The sequence below is a fragment of the Poecilia formosa genome, unplaced genomic scaffold (genome assembly GCF_000485575.1).
Source record: "Poecilia formosa unplaced genomic scaffold, Poecilia_formosa-5.1.2 Scaffold33, whole genome shotgun sequence".
Classification (NCBI taxonomy): Eukaryota; Metazoa; Chordata; class Actinopteri; order Cyprinodontiformes; family Poeciliidae; genus Poecilia; species Poecilia formosa.
Window position 1 is genome coordinate 312,481 of NW_006799972.1, and position 15,137 is coordinate 327,617.

Genomic DNA, 15,137 nt, shown 5'->3' on the forward strand with positions numbered 1-15,137 from the left:
ATTTTTGAACTTGAATCCCACTGATGGTGTTACGAATCTAATCATTAAATGTCCAAACACTTTAAAGATCGAAGGGAATTGAACTGATCGTATTAAAAATATTTAAGGTTTATTTAATCCGAGGGATTTGTGAATTATATTTTAATTCCTGATGTCCCAATTATACATTTATGCTGAAACAAGATTTTTTTTTTCTGCTGCATCTGATAAGAAAATCAGTTTGTGCTCAGATGAAAACAGACCACTCACTTCCTTCATGTAAAACCCTGGAGCTTTTAAAAGAGCTCCACTTATTTTATTATATAAAGTGTTACAATTGCACATTTATAACTCAACATTATATGTTATCAACGTTATATTAAGTATGTGGAAACCGGAAGGAACAAACAAACCAGCCAGTTACTCTTTCCCTCTTTTTATTAACCCAAGATAATCAGTTAAATGTTTAACAATCATTTCAATAATCAGAAAAAGAAAGTAACTCTCTCACACAAACAGAGACGCGGTTAGGCGTAGTACTGCAGGTTGGCCTTCTTCTTGGCCTGCACCTCCAGGATTCCCTCCATGTAATCCTCGTGGTTCAGCTCGGTGGCGCCGCGCCGCAGCGCGATCATGCCGGCCTCCACGCACACGGCCTTGCACTGCGCGCCGTTGAAGTCGTCGGTGCAGCGGGCCAGCTCCTCGTAGTTCACGTCTGGACTCACGTTCATCTTGCGCGAGTGGATCTGCATGATGCGCGCGCGGGCCTCTTCGTTTGGCATTGGGAACTCGATCTTCCTGTCCAGACGACCGGAACGCAGCAGAGCCGGGTCCAAGATGTCGACTCTGTTGGTGGCAGCAATCACCTAAAAAAAAACAACAACAAACACGTAGGGGTAAAATCTGGGTGCATTTTCTTTTTAATCATCAGATTAAAATATGTAATAACAGTTTTTAGGTTATTGGGCAATAAAAATAAACATTATTGAAGTTTTGGTTTGATTTAAGTGAGTTATCTGATCAGCAGAAGTTTTAAAATCAATTTAAATGTCTTATTTACTCTTTATATTTCATCACCGTCCTAAAATAATGGCATTTTTTTTTGCCAAAAAATGCAGAATATCGTTGCTTTTGACAAAGGTGAAGATATTTGAAATTATTTTGATCAAATAATCAAGGTCAAAACAATCAAAAATATGACAAATGTATTACTCTAATTGAGAATTTAACTAGTATTTTTAAATAATAATTTAGGGGGAATAACTCTTTCAAAGGAGGACGGTTTCTGTTTGGTTTTTCTACATTTTTATTCAACAAAATCAAACTTAACAACAAAATGAATTATGTAAACAAAACAAAAAGTGATAGTTGAGACCAAAAGACCAGAATGAAGACTTTTGTCATCAAGTTTTTGGTGGAAATAGACACAAAAGAGACAAATGATAAATCATACAATTGTAAATTGATAAATTTACATGATAAACGACTGATTAATTGATTTATTGTTTCTTATGACAGACCTACATACATACAGGAAGTCATATGTTTTCCTTAGGGCTGCACCGATTGCACTTTTCTGCCGATCTTTAAAAAGCCTGACCTGCTGATTTTTGTCTGACATGTCACTAAATGTAGCAAATAAAGTCAATGAGTTAACAGTAGTGGAGTGACTGTTGTTGCCTGACTGGTGGACAGTCTGTCAGTCTCTCAAAGTGGAACAAAAGAGGACAGGTTGATGTTTAGCCTTTTGCTGAGGGAGACAAGATCTGCTTATAGGTATTGGCCGATCACCGATCTCCTACAATGAATCAGATCGGGCCGATTTATGGGTGTTTTGACTGTGTTGTGTGGGTGGCAGCTCGTTTACCTTGACCTGCATGTTGGGCTGGAATCCATCCAGCTGGTTGAGCAGCTCCAGCATGGTCCTCTGGACCTCCCTGTCTCCGGCCTTCTCGCTGTCGAACCTCTTCGTCCCGATGGCGTCCAGCTCGTCGATGAAGATGATGGACGGGGCTTTCTCCTTGGCCAAGGCGAAGGCATCCCTCACCAGCTTGGCTCCGTCTCCAATGAACATCTGGACCAGCTGTGGACCTGCGAGCTTCAGGAAGGTGGCCTTGGTCTGAGCGGCGCAGGCTCTGGCCAGGAGGGTCTTCCCGGTGCCAGGTGGGCCGTACATGAGGACCCCTTTAGGCGGCTGGATGCCCAGGTTCTCAAACTTCTCCTTGTGGTTCATCGGCAGGACGATGGCCTCTACCAGCTCCTGGATCTGCTTATCCAGCCCTCCTATGTCGCTGTACTGCTCCGTGGGACGCTCGTCCACCTCCATGGCTTTCACCCGGGAGTCGTATTCGGTGGGCAGGGTCTCCAGGATCAGGTAGGAGTCTTTATTGACCCCAACCAGGTCGCCGGGTTTCAGCTTCTCGGCATCCACCAGCCCGATCACCGGCAGGAAGTAGGTCTGCCGAGTGGAGGTTTTAATGACGGCGCACTTTCCTTTTCTCTGGGAGTCCAGATCCACGTTGGCCCCGTCCTCCTCCTGGTCGTTGGGGTCCACGTCCAGCAACTCGATCACGTTGGAGACCAGGTACGGCAGCGTTTTGTTCACCTTTATCTTCTCCGTGTTTTCCTTGATTTTGTCCTTCATGGCCTGAAGCTCGTGGGTCACCCGCAGCACTTCGCTCTTCATGATCTTTATCTCGCTGTCCAGGAGTCGGGTCCGCTGGACTATCTCCTCTGTGGACATTTTTAATACTTCTTCCCCGATTCCGTCTTCCACTTCATCCCAAACTGATTTGTCACTCAGCGACGCCATCTTTGCTGTGTCTGCGCTCAACTGTGACTCGCCGGAAGATAAAGCTTCTTCTTCCGGTTAGCGCCGACGAGCAGCCTGGGGGATGACACGGAGCTAAAGCTAACTTAATTTCAGCTACAGACTGCGGTCATATGCAAAGAACAACCACTGTGTAAGTCGACTTAATAGTATGGTTATTTTAAACTTAATTAAACAATAAAACTGGCGTTTTCACTGTGACTTAAAGCGATTAGTTATTGCGGCTTAGCGTTAGCTGATGTTAGCTTTGCAGTTAACATTAGCTAGCTGGTGTGTTTCACAGGGTTAACGCTTTAAACTCACCCTGCTGGGAAGCCATTAGCATCGACACGCCATACAATTATCTAAATTACAGCGATAAACGTTTAGAAAAGTGTTGCAAAAACATTTAAGACTGTAAATATGACCAATAAGAAACGTTCGCTTTGGCGCCACTGCTGTATAATTGTTTCGTATTGCTGTTGTAAAGAGTGTTTTCAGGTGAGGAATAAGGAGGTAAGGAACAAGGCGCTGGGTGTCTTAGTGGTTTCTGTTGCATTGAAATCCTGCTGCGTGAAGAGCTTCAGATCAGCTTTACTGCCTGCTCCCGGGTGGCAGTGTCACAGAAATGGACCAGAACAACAGCATACCGCCCTTCCAGGGGCTGGCCTCCCCTCAGGTAAGGGCTCAGATTCACTCAATAAATTAGAATAGAATTAAAAAAATAAGTCAATATAAAAAAATGAAACTCATATCTCTGTTAAACACAATGTGGCATTTTGATGACTGTTTATTACAGAAGAATGAAATAAATTCAGTTTCTCTGACTATTAGAATAGTTTATAAGATCAGGAAAGGAAGGATTCTCAATTTGCCCCCACCCCCCTTTTTTAAGGATTTTTCTATTTTTACATAGACTTAATTTAATTGTTTCTGTTATTTTGTTTAATTATTTTCAAATATCTTTGCGTTCTAGTTTTAAATGTCCATTTAAATGTAAAGTTTATGGATCTTTGGGAATGTGTACACTTGTATAATTTTGACATTACCTGAAAATTGTCTTAAAGCAACAATATTATTGTTTATCATAATAACTTGTCCAGCAAAATTTGATATCATGACAGGCCTGTACGACATATGGATAAATGTAAAATTTTTTAAGGTTTCTGGGTTGAATAAAAACATTTTTGGTTGCTTTAAAACAGATTCTTAGGTTTTCAATTCAGTTTTCTAAACTCACAGTTTCAGATTGTGCTAAAAACAAAAGTTAACTTGAAACATACAAAATATCAGCGTGTGATTTTTGTCTAGTTGCTTTTTACATCTACAGTTTAATACTCAATTATATAAATGTATATTCCAATATAATTTACCCCAGAATTGATTTCTGTAACATTTGGACACTAATGTCCCGTCTGTGTGATGACGTGTGTCCTTGTCCAGGGAGCCATGACCCCCGGCATGCCGATGTTCAGTCCCATGATGCCTTATGGCTCGGGCCTGACGCCGCAGCCTGTGCAGAACACCAACAGCTTGTCCATCCTGGAGGAGCATCAGAAGCAGCAGCAGCAGCAGCAGCAGCAACAAGCACAGCAGCCAACTGCAGGTAACTGTGATTACCCAGATAAAATCGATCAGTTTCAGGACTCGCATGAAGTTTTGAAAATGCTTTGAAATCAATGAGGTGTTTTCAAAGTTTGGAAAATGTTTGATTTCTGCATAAAGTCCCTGAAAGTGCTTAATATTTGAACTGCACAGTTTTGTATTAAAGTTCAATGTAACACCTGAGTAAAAGATTAAATTTATTTGCAGTTGAAAGCAGATATTTTTATACATCCAATAAAAACTCACATTTAGAGCAAAATTATTTCTATTTAACAAATGCTATAAAACTTAGTGAGAACATTTTTAGAGATTTTTTTGATAACTTTCTTTGTTTTTTGTGTTTAATTTGGTCTTTATGGCCATAAACCTTAACATGATTCATTCAGATTGTTTCATTGTTATGAATATTTACTGATGGATCAATAACTTATTGATCTGTGTGATTGAAACAGAGGTTGGCTTGTATCTTATACATGAAACGATATTATTTAAATTGGGGGATTTTTTTGTGAAATTAGTATTTTGAGACATTTAAGAACATAAATTGTTGTATTTTGTGTATCTTGTCCCTCCTGTAGATTATCACAAAACATTATTATTGAAACTGTCTTTTTTTTTCTAGTTTTTATCTCCAGTGTGGTGCTGGCAAAGTTTGAAAACTTACCTTGAAAATGCTTGAAAACTGTATAAACCCTGCAGTTTTTTTATTATTAAAGCCTTAAATGCTTGAAACTTCAGGCCTTCCAGGAGCGTCGGGGCAGACGCCTCAGCTGTATCATTCCCAGACGGCGGCGGGTTCGACCACCACGGCGCTGCCAGGAGGCACCAGCCTCTACACTACTTCCATCGGCCCCATGACCCCGCTGACCCCTGCTACTCCTGGCTCGGAGAGCTCAGGCATCGTGCCGACGCTGCAGTACGGCTCGTATTCACCTGGTTTACATGATTTCTGTTCTTCCTGCTAAATGCTACCTTGGTTTCATTCGTCTCTGTTGGTGTGAACTGTTTGTCTCTCGAAGCTCAGTTAATTTTTGTTTCTGTTTTAATTTTCTGAGTTCATTTATTTCAGCCTTTTTTCCTGTTTGTGATTAGAAACATTGTATCTACTGTGAATCTGGGCTGTAAACTGGACCTGAAGACGATCGCCCTGAGAGCCAGGAATGCAGAGTACAACCCCAAAGTAAACAAACCCAAAGTTTACACATTCAGTATCATCAGCATGTTGAACATCTTCACTGAATCTGTTCAACTCTTTCCACAAGAATGACCGAATCGATTTTAAACCCTTAAATAAAACCCAACCACTGTTATTCTTGTAAACACGTTAAATTAATTTTCCAGCGTTTTGCTGCCGTCATCATGAGAATAAGGGAGCCCAGGACCACAGCGCTGATCTTCAGCTCTGGGAAGATGGTCTGCACCGGAGCCAAAAGGTCAGACTCCAACAAATACGATTTATTTTTCAACACTGTAGCTGTGACGTCGTTTCAGCGAAACGGTGTGCTCACGTTTCTATTTAAATGTGTTGCTTTCTGTGCCCGTCTCTCCAGTGAGGAGGAGTCGCGGCTAGCAGCCAGGAAGTATGCTCGCGTTGTGCAGAAACTGGGTTTTCCTGCCAAGTTCCTGGACTTTAAGATTCAGAACATGGTGGGCAGCTGCGACGTGAAGTTCCCCATCCGGCTGGAGGGATTGGTGCTCACACACCAGCAGTTCAGCAGGTTGACTGGAGTTCGTTTGAGTCGATATCCATTTATAGTTTCCGCCCGTTTTAGATGAACTAAAGCGAAACGCCTTCTGCTTTGCAGCTACGAGCCGGAGTTGTTTCCAGGATTGATTTACAGGATGATCAAACCCCGAATCGTCCTGCTGATCTTTGTTTCTGGGAAGGTCGTTCTCACAGGTAAGGATGAAGAAACATCTTTACTTCCATCATTGTCTCTAGTCCTACTTTTCTTAATGTTTTTGAGTTTTGAATATATAAAAATGTAAATTCAGACAAATATTGACACCTTCCAGCCACAATGAACACTCAGGGTATAAAATAAAATTCAGCTAAAAAAAAATGAAACAACGGGGAAAAAGTATAAATGCTTAAAGTATATTTATACATGTATAAATATAGATGAATAAAATAAAGTTTAAATCATTTGACTCTAATGTGTAGACAAAGTGTTGCTCTCTTATTGGTGTAGTTATTTGAATTAATATTAATCCTATTATGTGCCGTTCTTTTATTGTGTAGCTTTTCTCTCAGTCATTTCAGCTTGGTTACGTTCCAATATGGAATGATTTTCCACATTTCCTTAAATTTACTGGCTCAAGAGGTAAACAACCATTTCTTAGCGATAATAATGGATAAGTGGCTTAAGACTGGGTCACTGAAAATAAAAACTGAAGATACTAGTGGAAAGTTTCTCAGCTGCAGGACGGAGCAGTGCTGCGCCCCATGCTGACTAACCGCATCTTAACACCTAAAATAAAGTTATTCATGTTGGACCATCTACTGACTGAAAGAAAATGTTTGTTTTTGCGAATGAAACTTCTTTTATTATGACTCTCCATTACAAAAAGCCCTGAAATGTTATTAATGCACACAACACTTATAGTAAAGAACATTTTTGATTCCATGTGTTTTCTATCATTGCAAAGCTTAGAATTAAAATCAGAATCTGTAAATAACTCAAAACGCCCCCTGTAGATGTGTTCATGGGTTTCTTTACCCTTCACATTTGGAGGACAAAGAGTTGATACTTTAATTTCAGGTTGTTTATATTAAGTTGTGTTTTTGTGGAGGAATTTATAACTAGATGAGTTTATTAAATGGGTTTAGTGATCTTCAGCTCGAGAAACGCTGATCTATTTTTGTTTTATGAGTCATGTGCCTCAAACATGGGGAAATTAATTATTAATGTGTTTTTTTATTGTTTTTAAAGGAGCCAAGGTGAGAGCAGAGATCTACGAAGCGTTTGAAAACATTTACCCCATCCTGAAAGGTTTTCGCAAAACTACGTAGAACCTGGAGTTATTTTTTTTTCCCATTCTCCCAAACCTGGTTTCTTTTTATTTTTGAAGCTGCATCAAAGTGACTCACTGATGTTGAACTCTTTACATGGACTAAATGGGATGCTGCTCACTGAGATCTCATCTGATTTTTATTGTTTTGTTTTGTTTTTCATCCCCAAGGAATTTTTAAAGAAGATTTTACGGGCCATCTTGGTTAAAATCATTTCCATGTTTCCTGTAGTTTCAGGTTTCCAGTGCATCATCACATCCCTGATTTGTACATAGGATTGTAAGAAAATGTAAGATATTGATGAATGGAGAAACACTCTGAAGGGGACTGTACCTGGTTTCATTTTAAAATGTTTTAACTACTTTTCTATGCTGCCTTTTTAGCATTTTCTTTTCTCATGTCTGAAAATTTGCTACCTTGTGTTGAAATCGGCCAGCCTGACGTTTAAGTCTCCATCTTTGAATCCTGATTTATGTTTTTAGGTTTGTTCCAACCAAACACTGAAGTCGGTTTACGTGTTTGTAGTTGCAGTAAAAGTGATTTAAACAGAGTTGTTAGTTGGTTCTGCAGCTTCTGGTCCTCTTCAGGTCAAACAGAGGGATTGTTGTATTTACATAGAGATGTTTTAATGGTTAAACTGGAGCTAAACACATTTTTTTATATTCTAAATATAGAGAAGTGATGAGTGGCACCTTGAGGTGGGTGCAGAAAATTCCTATTTGAGCAAATAAGGACAACTTGGGACTCAAGATTTAAATGTGAAGGAAAAATGCTGCCTAGCATAAATATAGTGGCAAAATGTTACATATTTAGTATATAAATGTCTATTTTTGCCCATGTGGAGGTTTAGTTTGAGGATCTCCCCAATGTTGAAGACATTCAAGTGAAATTTTGGGTTGTTTTCCTGCTTTGTCTGTTTTAAACACAGTTTAACTCTGCAGCCATTTAAACGTTTTCCTGTCAACAAGCTCAATGTTTGCTTCATAGTTTGAATCAAAGTGTCCGAATCAGATTTATGTATCGACTTGTTTTGCAGAACAGATCAGGAAACGTTTTCAAATCGTCTGAAGTTGTCTTTGTTCTGCAACAATAAATCTGTACAGTTAAAGCTGCGTCTTCCTTTTTATTAAGTCACATTCTTATTAAAATAACCTAAGTGAATGAAACAATTCATTTAATTATGGACATTTTCCAAAAGTTAAACAGAAAATTCATTTTGATTAAAATCGATTTATCAGCCAGCTCTACCTGGATACCTAAATTATCACAACATATCCATTTGAAGTAACGTTTTAAATTTTTAGAATAATTTGCTGTATGGCTCCATTAAATACTAGCTTATTTTTAAATTGAAGTAAAAAAATACACATCTCAAAGGACTTGAAGCTGGAGTTAATCTGAGCACTTTATCTTCTGGAACTATAATCAACAGATCTGTACTACGTGTTTCTGTGCTGAGTCAGTTGATCTGCGCTGAAGTCCTGCTTCCAGACGAACTCCAACCGGTACTGGTCTCCATGGTTACAGCTAGCGGAGCAGGTGTAGACCGTAACGGTTCCCCAGTCGATGCTGGCTCCCGTCGAATCCACGCAGAGGCTGTTTAACAGCTGAGGCATCACCTGGAGAAACAAACACACAGAGAAACGAGCCAGCTAGCTTTGCTTGGAGGACTGGACTCTGCTGGAGTTTCAAACTTTACCCAATCGCTGACGCTTGTCCGTTCGTGGTGCGTTTAAAGACTGCTCGGAAAATCACCTTACCGCATCTTTAGCAGCTGTAACGGCTGAAAAAAGTGCCGTGGACGAAACGAAAACGAAAGGTATTATGTCTATAATTTTAATATGATTCAGTGAGTTTTATAATCGCATTATATAGTTCCGGTTACTTACAGTTTTTCCCCATTGATTGCTGCTTTTATTTATTTCATTTAACGAAAAAAGGTTTTCTCAATTTCAGTCTTAGTTATTGTCGGCTTTAGTTAACTATAATATACTAAGGCAGAAAGGATTAGCTTGATTATTCGTGATTAATTCATTATTGTAAACTAATTTATCAATCTAATAATGTTAACTTGAGTGTACAGACTCAAAATTCAGAGCAGTAATTAAGCCAACAATTGTACACAAAATATATACCTTTTTTTTAGATAAATATATATTTGTCTGTCAACATGTTCTATTCAAAATTTGTCAAGTTGCATAGTTTAGCTGTCAAAAAATCTATTAATCACTATTTGCTATTGAATTATTAATCTGTTAATCCAAAAAATAGTCATCAGGTCAGCAATGTGTTTTAAGTCAAACAGAAAGGGCTGAGCTTTTCATATAATGTCAGAAGTATTTTTTGCTGCAGATACATTCTTTGCAACAGATAATCAAGCGTTTACTAAAGAAATCCTGTTATAGCACAAATGTTTATTTTCTTATTTAAAAGGGAATTGAATTGTTTAGTTGCATCTTTAATTTATTTCTAATATTGTATAAAAAAGACAAATGAAAAATCTGCGGAATGTTGCAATTTTAAAAATTCAATTAATCATCAAAAAATAATGAATAGGCTAACTGATGACTAAAATAATTGTTATCTGCGGTCCTAAACTACATAGAAACATGCATGTAGAGATCTCATGAGGGGTTTCAACACCAGGACCCACCTGAAACTCAAAGGTCCTGTTGGCGCCGCAGGTGCATGGTGGGATGTCCTCGTCTGCAGGGACGTGACCAGAAGAGACCCAGAGGGGTCGGCCTCCTCGACTGTAGCGAATCATCTGGAGGAGAGAGTCTGTTAGTGTCAGACGTACACAGAGGGAAACGGAGGAAAAGAGTCTCCTGGCTGATTTAGCACCTGGTGCGGCTCTGAGGCGATCTTCTTCTTGAACCGCTGGAACACTTTGTTGTCTTCAGTCTCGTGCAACGCCATCTCCTCCAGATCTGCTTCTGCCAGAGCTGACAGGACAGCAGCAGGCAGTTACTCACATCTGTCATGCTGTATATGAACTTATCTGCTTTTTGTTGTTGTTTCAGGCAGAGATGCAACTAACAATTATTTTAGTTATCAGCTGCAGAGTTTTCATTGAACCACTTAATACTTATTTATACAATATTAGAAATACATTGAAAAGATGCAAATAAACAATGCAATTCTTTTATTGCCAAAAATGCAATAATCTTTAATGTACTCTCGATCATTTAATTAATTTACTTTTTTTTTTTTTTTTTGCATTACCGATTAATTGGACAACCAAAGGTGATTAATAGGACAAAATCTGAGCCAGGTGAAGCTAAACACTATGCCAGTAGAGGAGATCTGTGTGGATCATATTTACAGATTAATGTTCTTTTTATTACATATGAATGCAACATTTATATACTTTTGGCTTAATTATTGCTTTACTTGCATTGTTCTTTCAGCAAATGGTCTTTTGTCTAAAGTGCAGGAACATTTAGTGAATGCTCGCCCATTTGTAGCAAAGGATGAATTTACCGATAAAATAAATACTTATAACATCAACACGTGAAAAGCTCTTCATCTGTAATTCATCTGGTGATTTTTTTTTAATCACCAATTAATGATTGGATAGCAAAAGGTACACAATAAGAGATTTTTGTGGGGCTGGTGTGATTATTAATATATTTACAAATAATTTGAATTAGGTTAAGTTAAAACTGCCATGTGAGAAGTTCTGGGTTGAACATACAGCTGTGGAAAATATTAAGAGTCCACTTAAAATGGTCTGTTTCTCTGATTTTACTTTTTATAGGTAAATGTTTGAGTAAAATGAACTTTGTTCTTTTATTCTATGAACTACTGACAACTTGTCTCTGAAATTACAAGCAAAAATTTAGTTTTTATTTGCAGAAAATGAGAAATGGTGAAAATAACAAAAAGATGCAGAGCTTTCAGACCTCAAATAATGCAAACAAGTTCATGTTCATTTATAACAATAATACTAATGTTTTACCTCAGGAAGAGTTCAGAAATATTAATATTTGGTGGAATAACCAGGAGGTTTTCAATGGGGGTCTATTTATAGAAAAAAAAGATTTTTTAAATTTAAAATGCAAAATGTATATTTTTTTGTAGTTTTGTCTTAATTACGTCTATGAATATGATGTTCTTCACCAAACAGCCTTTTTCTGAGCCTGTATACTCCAGCTAGTGATTAAGCAATTACTAAATTTGTTGACTATTTCAATAATTGATTAATTACTATTAACCCGGTTAATAGTTTCAAACATGGCTGTAAACTTACTGTCAGCTAAGGAAGGATCTTCAGTACTTCTCTGTTCTTCTTCTCCTCCTCCTCCTCTCTGTGCGTCATCTCGTTCCTCCCCTCCCTCTTCAGGCTCGGTGACGAGCTCAGACTCGGGGAACAGGAAGGGAGAGGCAGCAGCCGAGGGCAGCGCTACACTCAGAGAGACACAGCAGCAGAGAGGGTCAGTCCTCCAGGCGGGGGTTCGGTTCTGGCCGGCTGGGTGGACCTGTACCTGCGCTGAGGCACTCCTTCTTGTGGGAGTGCTTCCAGTGGACGGTCTGGTGGTGTTTACCGCAGTAGGTCACCGAGTGGCAGCGGGAGCAGGCCTTGTTTCCAGGGCAACCACACACCCAGCACAGCTTGACTCCTGAGACGGATAAAATGCTGTCATCCTCTTTAGAGACTGTCTGTGGTTCATCATCTGGACACAATGGAGACAAATATTCCAGATGATGGAAATTAATTTGGGTGGAATTATTTTGTTATCTAAGGTACTGAAAAAATGTTAGCGCCTTAACTTTAGACCCTCATTCAAAAGTGATCTTTTACAGTTCCTTGAACCGTAAAATTTGCTGTAATACAAAACGCTACAAGAGATCTTTCCTGCCAAAAGCCGTCACCATCTTCAATAACTGAAGAATCTGAACTAATGGGCTACAGCAACATGTAATTTCCCTCTGGGATTAATAAAGTATTTCTTGAATTTAATTGAATTTGAATAAGAGGTCTAAGCATCTGTTTCATGAGACTTTTAGAAAACCAGTGTCTTTAGTCAGAGGCTTCTTCAAATTCACTGTAATACAGACTGCTACAGGAAATCTTTTTGCCCGCATCATCACCATCTACGATAACGTTTTGAAGAATTTTAAATTAATATAAGTTACAACAATGTTTAATTTTCCTTTGGGGAAATTAAATAAAGTATTTCTGAGTTTGAATTGGCTGTAAATACAAAAAACATGTTCATTCCATTTTTAAAACAAAATAACTCTTAGATAATAAGTTTAGTCTCTTCAGTTCTGCCTGTTTTGAGCTCCTTTCAGAATGAACTCACTTTAAATCCAAATAAACTGCTGTAGTTGGCCACGCCCCCCAAATCAACGTTCACACTCGCTGTGAAAGTGGCGGCACACAAATGCGCAATGATATAATCACCTTTGAAAGATAAGTCAACAACTAAACTCTTCTCTTTTCCAGCAGCAAATTGTAACAGCGCTTACAGCGGTAAAACCTGCTGACAAAACCTACTAGAGCTCCCTTTGAGTTGCTAGGTAACGGGCTGGCGCCGGCTGGGGTTGCTAGGTAACGGCGCATTGCCCGTAGAATGACTCAGCATTCGAAACGGCTCATTTTCATTCCAAAACACGCAAAAAGGTCCTAATTTTTCAATGTAGTTTCCTAACTGCACCATAAAAACTCAAAGAATCTTTCAGACAAACCTGGAGGAGGGTCGTAGGAGTAGAACTCGTTCTTCCTGGGGAGCTGACTTCTGAAAACTGATGTGAAGGAGAAATCATTGAAAAAAAGCTCCGAATGGCACTGAATAAACCAACAGTGACATGAAGAGAAATTCAGCAACAGAAGCACCGACTCGTTGAAAGCGGATAAAGTGAGAAGTGGTAAAATAGAAACGTTGTAATAACAGCAGCAGGCACCTTTGAAGCAGCGGCTGTCGTTGTGGGAGTAACACTCCGGAGTTTTACAGCAGAACAGGAAAAGCGTCCTGTGAAAACTTCTGTCCTGGCCCGAAATGGGTGCGTACACCTGCAGAAACGACCACATGGTGCAATTCAACATTGAAGAGAAAATTACATGTTCGTCTCAGGAAAGCACGAAGTCCTCTAAAGTTTTCAGGATACGTTTTGCACTTTTTTTTTTTTAAAACTGGAAACTTTTGACTGGACTTTAAGCAACTTGGATTATGTCTCTCCATTGTTTATTCAGACTCTGGGAACTTGATTCCAAATGAAATACAAAGTAGTTTCAAATTAAAGAAAACTTTATTCGAGTGAGCCAGAACAGTTTTTTATTTTATTAAAGTCTACGTAGTATGCTCCTTAAATTGTTTCTGGTTTGGAGGTGGATTTCTATCAGATGTGACAGTCTCAGCCCTTGTCTTGGATGCGTCTGTACACTGTGAATCTTCCTGAAACTTAATAATCTCTCAATCACGCACTTTTTCCTTCCACTTAACAACATGTTGTGATCGGCTTTCTTAGCAATGACATGTTGTGTGTTAATCACCAAAATGAACAGAAATAAACACTTGAAATGTGTCACTGTGTATCAAATCTATAAAATAAGAGTTTATGGTCACCATTTTCTCTCTGTTTAGATTAATCACAATGTTTCTTTATCTCTAAATTCTTTGTTTTATTATTATTAATTCACCAATTACTGCATACAATACAAACATTACAGACTGACAAACATAGGTACTGATCTACAAAATAAACAACCAATTAATTAAGTGAACGACAACAACAAAAATAAAAACAAACAACTTGTTTCTATAAAAATTACAATAATTAACGAGTCTTGGAAGGTTTTACTCCACCAGGTACCGACCTGCAACAGGAAGACCATGGGCAGCCCGCATTTCTCACACTCCAGATCGGACTGGAGGGGCAGGCCCCTCTGGCTGAGCCACGCCGGCTTCCCTCCGACCTTGCTGGGGAACTGCGGAGACTGAAGCCGCCACGGTTCTGCTTCTTCAAGGAAACCCAGAACCACCTCGGGAGAGGACGACATGTTTTTTACTTTTAAAAACTAACTTAAAGATCAAAACAACCCACTGACAACGAGAAGGCAAAGATTCCTCTTCAGAAATTCTCACAACACATGCTGATGCAGCTGCGAACGTTCTCCGTCAGGAAACATTAGCACCCCTTAGTTCCGCGGTGAACGGCTGAATTAGCATCGTCCACTAGATGGCGCCGTTGCTTCACTTTATTTAGTGAAGATTTCAACAATCAAAATTAATCCGTACATCAAAAACAATATTCATTTTATCACCCAAATTTGCTTAAATATTGTAATTTTACTACGGAAAAACTGTGACTGAATTGTAAACAAAATTTCATCATAGTTAACGTAGATTTGATCTTAATGTTGTTGGATTTTGTAATTTAAAGTGTTCCCAGTGCGCACGTTTTGTATAAACATCTAGCAAGTAAACACAAGTGAAGGCCATTTGAAGTGAAATTTAAATTCAGGAGAAAATAAAGTGTTGGATGAAACAAACAAATATTAGATAAAACACACACACAAAAACACATAGTCTACTGAAAAATAAGGAAACTGTTTGGTTGGAAGTATATTTACAAAAAAACAATGGAAAAATCTTCAGATAATTATAAGCCAAAGCGGCCAAAGTCCAAACAAAAACGTTGGGTAATTATACAAAATGTCTCTATTCAGTTCCAGGAACCCACTGTTCTCAAGCTTTCTGTTTATGACAGGTGAAAAACAAAAAT

The 15,137-nt window shown here is 38.8% G+C and overlaps 3 protein-coding genes across 4 annotated transcripts; 1 reads left to right on the forward strand and 2 right to left on the reverse strand.

The window, feature by feature from the left end:
- Positions 1–399: 399 nt before the first annotated feature.
- Positions 400–2,886, reverse strand: psmc3 (proteasome 26S subunit, ATPase 3). The gene is made up of 2 exons (XM_007549771.1): positions 1,847–2,886; positions 400–845 (listed from the first exon to the last, which is right to left on the reverse strand). Exons 1-2 carry the CDS (start codon positions 2,789–2,791, stop codon positions 507–509), a joined length of 1,284 nt encoding a protein of 427 aa, XP_007549833.1. The 5' UTR covers positions 2,792–2,886; the 3' UTR covers positions 400–506.
- Positions 2,850–8,510, forward strand: tbp (TATA box binding protein). Of its 2 annotated transcripts, none has more exons than XM_007549773.2 (9): positions 2,850–2,942; positions 3,279–3,467; positions 4,232–4,394; positions 5,132–5,309; positions 5,486–5,573; positions 5,735–5,826; positions 5,944–6,111; positions 6,199–6,293; positions 7,327–8,510. In XM_007549773.2, the coding sequence occupies exons 2-9, from the start codon at positions 3,417–3,419 to the stop codon at positions 7,404–7,406; spliced, it is 915 nt and encodes a 304-aa protein (XP_007549835.1). In that variant the 5' UTR covers positions 2,850–2,942; positions 3,279–3,416; the 3' UTR covers positions 7,407–8,510. The 2 variants fall into 2 exon arrangements, with proteins under 2 accessions (XP_007549835.1, XP_007549834.1); XM_007549772.2 differs by having other exon boundaries at positions 2,852–2,942; positions 3,290–3,467.
- On the reverse strand, positions 7,562–14,658 carry pdcd2 (programmed cell death 2). Its single transcript, XM_007549774.2, has 8 exons — positions 14,230–14,658; positions 13,317–13,425; positions 13,101–13,157; positions 11,894–12,082; positions 11,659–11,811; positions 10,251–10,351; positions 10,060–10,173; positions 7,562–9,025 (listed from the first exon to the last, which is right to left on the reverse strand). The coding sequence occupies exons 1-8, from the start codon at positions 14,410–14,412 to the stop codon at positions 8,846–8,848; spliced, it is 1,086 nt and encodes a 361-aa protein (XP_007549836.1). The 5' UTR covers positions 14,413–14,658; the 3' UTR covers positions 7,562–8,845.
- Between the last annotated feature and the right edge of the window lie 479 nt (positions 14,659–15,137).

Coding starts and splice junctions, on each gene's coding strand:
- psmc3 (XM_007549771.1), bottom strand. CDS start 2,791: ATGGCGTCGCTGAGTGACAAATCAGTTTGGGATGAAGTGGAAGACGGA. Junction 846..1,846: donor AGCCCAACATGCAGGTCAAG/GTAAACGAGCTG, acceptor GTTTTTTTTTAG/GTGATTGCTGCCACCAACAG.
- tbp (XM_007549773.2), top strand. CDS start 3,417: ATGGACCAGAACAACAGCATACCGCCCTTCCAGGGGCTGGCCTCCCCT. Junction 5,827..5,943: donor GTCTGCACCGGAGCCAAAAG/GTCAGACTCCAA, acceptor CCGTCTCTCCAG/TGAGGAGGAGTCGCGGCTAG. Junction 6,112..6,198: donor ACACACCAGCAGTTCAGCAG/GTTGACTGGAGT, acceptor TCTGCTTTGCAG/CTACGAGCCGGAGTTGTTTC.
- pdcd2 (XM_007549774.2), bottom strand. CDS start 14,412: ATGTCGTCCTCTCCCGAGGTGGTTCTGGGTTTCCTTGAAGAAGCAGAA. Junction 13,158..13,316: donor CGACAGCCGCTGCTTCAAAG/GTGCCTGCTGCT, acceptor CCTTCACATCAG/TTTTCAGAAGTCAGCTCCCC. Junction 10,174..10,250: donor TCGCCTCAGAGCCGCACCAG/GTGCTAAATCAG, acceptor TCTCTCCTCCAG/ATGATTCGCTACAGTCGAGG.